Source organism: Pinus tabuliformis, chromosome 7 (genome assembly GCF_031772625.1).
Source record: "Pinus tabuliformis cultivar Carrire ecotype Pingquan chromosome 7, CPIR1, whole genome shotgun sequence".
NCBI lineage: Eukaryota > Viridiplantae > Streptophyta > Pinopsida > Pinales > Pinaceae > Pinus > Pinus tabuliformis.
In genome coordinates this window covers 686,728,641-686,730,808 of record NC_142293.1, presented here as the reverse complement: position 1 = coordinate 686,730,808, position 2,168 = coordinate 686,728,641, and the positions used below count along the sequence as shown (strand labels likewise).

Below are 2,168 nucleotides of genomic sequence, written 5' to 3'. Positions count from 1 at the left end.
TCATTCGACGGGTTGACTCTATACATATATCACGTAATAAAGTTACCGCATACACAAATAAATCCTATTGATTTGATACACTCTTATACTACTGCATAAAATAGCACTTTACAATCTTCACGGTCATTACTCATTGGATTACAATCTTAGCTGTACTCAATGCATGTACATATATTCATTCGATCTCCTATCTTGTTATCAAAGGTTTATATAACTATATAGATAAGGGTTTGTATTGTAGTGGCGGTCATGGGTTTACTGCCATGACAGGTCTCGGTTACCAAGGCTGGCTCCACCTTAAATGTGATCTGATGGTTGATCGACCCGTGACCGGTTAACTTGCTCCTTGAGTTATACGCGTACAGGTAAGGTACCATCCATCGCAGCATTGTTAGCTGAGGTTCATCCATCTGGCAAGATCCACGGCTCATAGTGTTGTGCCATGTGCGGTGGCGTGAACAAGTGTTACGAGGCTGGCTCCTCGAACTTACCAATCTCGCGCCCAAACCTTTCCAGATCCTTCTCCAAGATCGAACGGCAGTGGCAGTCTTACCCAGATCGATGGCCGAAACTATGCCACGAGGCAAGGTCTTGCAAGGGATATTTAAGGTTCGTTTTTACATTGGTTGGTCATTGTTTCCATTCGGTGTCGAGTGTTTGGCTGCTGCAGTCTTCAGCTCTCCTGCGCTCGGCCGAGGACTTGCAAACTCTCACTGCTCCAGGGTTTCATCTTATACCAAGGCGTAAGGAACCTTGACAGCTTATTACCCAGGTTAAGACGAGCTTTGCAAAGCAATTTAGTTTTCAACTTTAATTACTTGAGTTTTTCTTCGGTAAATATACTTTCTCAGTCAATGTTTTTTTTTTATGACAATTGCAGGGAAGGCCGCGGATGTCCAGACAGCGTTTCGAAGAGGCTACTGGCTTATCGACCTCGACCATCCTGCCACAGGTAGGAGCACCACCTTATTTGCTTAGAGTAGATTTTTGGGTCTTCTCATCTCGGAACAATGGCTAATCCACTGTTCTGCTGAACAGGGATGCCGAGTTCCTTGCTTTCGAACTCCTCTCTCAACTGTACATTCAGGGTTTTGCATGTAATGGACCTGTATGGGTCGGTCCTTCGTCTGTTATGTGAATGTGTTTAGACATGTTATTCAACTTTTGTTTAATGACTCTTGTTAAGACGGCCTCCGTCTAGTCTTGTTCACTGAGATGTATATTTGCACAGTTATCACTGGTTTGGATGCCGATTCACGGCTAACTGATAATCGAATGCAGAGTTATCTTTTGTAAATTTGTCCATTGAAATTTATATTCATTTCGAGTTTGTCTTTATACTGTCAGCATTTGATTTGCTTAAGCTTCGATTCTCTGTATAAGAGCATTGTTTCCTCTTTATTAATATGGAGTCTGTATATAAGTTACAGGTCCAAGGTTGGGTTTTAGCTCCGCTATGCACTAGCTTGTTTATGTGTTTATTGTTTATGTGTTCAAGATATGTTTATGGCGCCTGGCCGTTTCGAATGGCTTCAACCCGGCTCATGTAACTTTTCTGAGCGAGGGTTTTTACTAAACAGGTTCTAACCGAGACCGTTGTAACCTCGGTTACCTTGCGGTCTGCGGCTTACCTCCTTCTTTAAAGTTTATGCATACAACTCTGTATACGTGTATTCGGTGTTGTTAAGCTATACATGTGAATATTATTATTTTGGGTTGGTTCTCTGACCCGGAGGTTCTAGCGAGCTTAGGGTTCTCTAAGTGTATACGCTCTTTTGGATTGTTGAATATGATAATATCTTCCGGTTTTAGGCATGCTGGCTTTACAAGACATACCAGTCCCGTGCTATATAAAGAATGTCTCAATGATATAAGCGTAATACATTATCTTGCACAAAATGCCTGTTTGTTTCTTTTTGATTCTGCATGTAAAAAAAAGTATTCTGTTCTTTTCCGCAGTATATAAAACTAGATAGAGCTTATTACAGTTTTCATCTCTGTTTATAATTCTTACTGTCTCTGTGATAATGAAACTTAGTATTTATTCCGTTCCGCTACTATTTTTTTTTGGCTAAAAGAAATAGGCAAGGGTGTAATATTCTTCATTCAGATTGCCATGTCTCGGTTTCTATCTATAAGGCACAGCTATTGTCCTTTTCACATTTTCA

General features: G+C 40.8%; 1 protein-coding gene across 4 annotated transcripts; it reads left to right on the top strand.

Moving 5' to 3' along the window:
* The first annotated feature begins 242 nt into the window (after nt 1–242).
* On the top strand, nt 243–1,815 carry LOC149249348 (uncharacterized). 4 transcript variants are annotated; one of them, XM_089456219.1, is made up of 3 exons: nt 243–743; nt 881–952; nt 1,499–1,815. In XM_089456219.1, the coding sequence occupies exons 1-3, from the start codon at nt 443–445 to the stop codon at nt 1,585–1,587; spliced, it is 462 nt and encodes a 153-aa protein (XP_089312345.1). In that variant the 5' UTR covers nt 243–442; the 3' UTR covers nt 1,588–1,815. The 4 variants fall into 4 exon arrangements, 2 of the variants coding, with proteins under 2 accessions (XP_089312345.1, XP_089312346.1); XM_089456220.1 differs by lacking the exon at nt 1,499–1,815 and adding an exon at nt 1,039–1,338 and having other exon boundaries at nt 547–743; XR_016265837.1 differs by having other exon boundaries at nt 617–772; nt 1,499–1,520.
* Nucleotides 1,816–2,168: the final 353 nt, after the last annotated feature.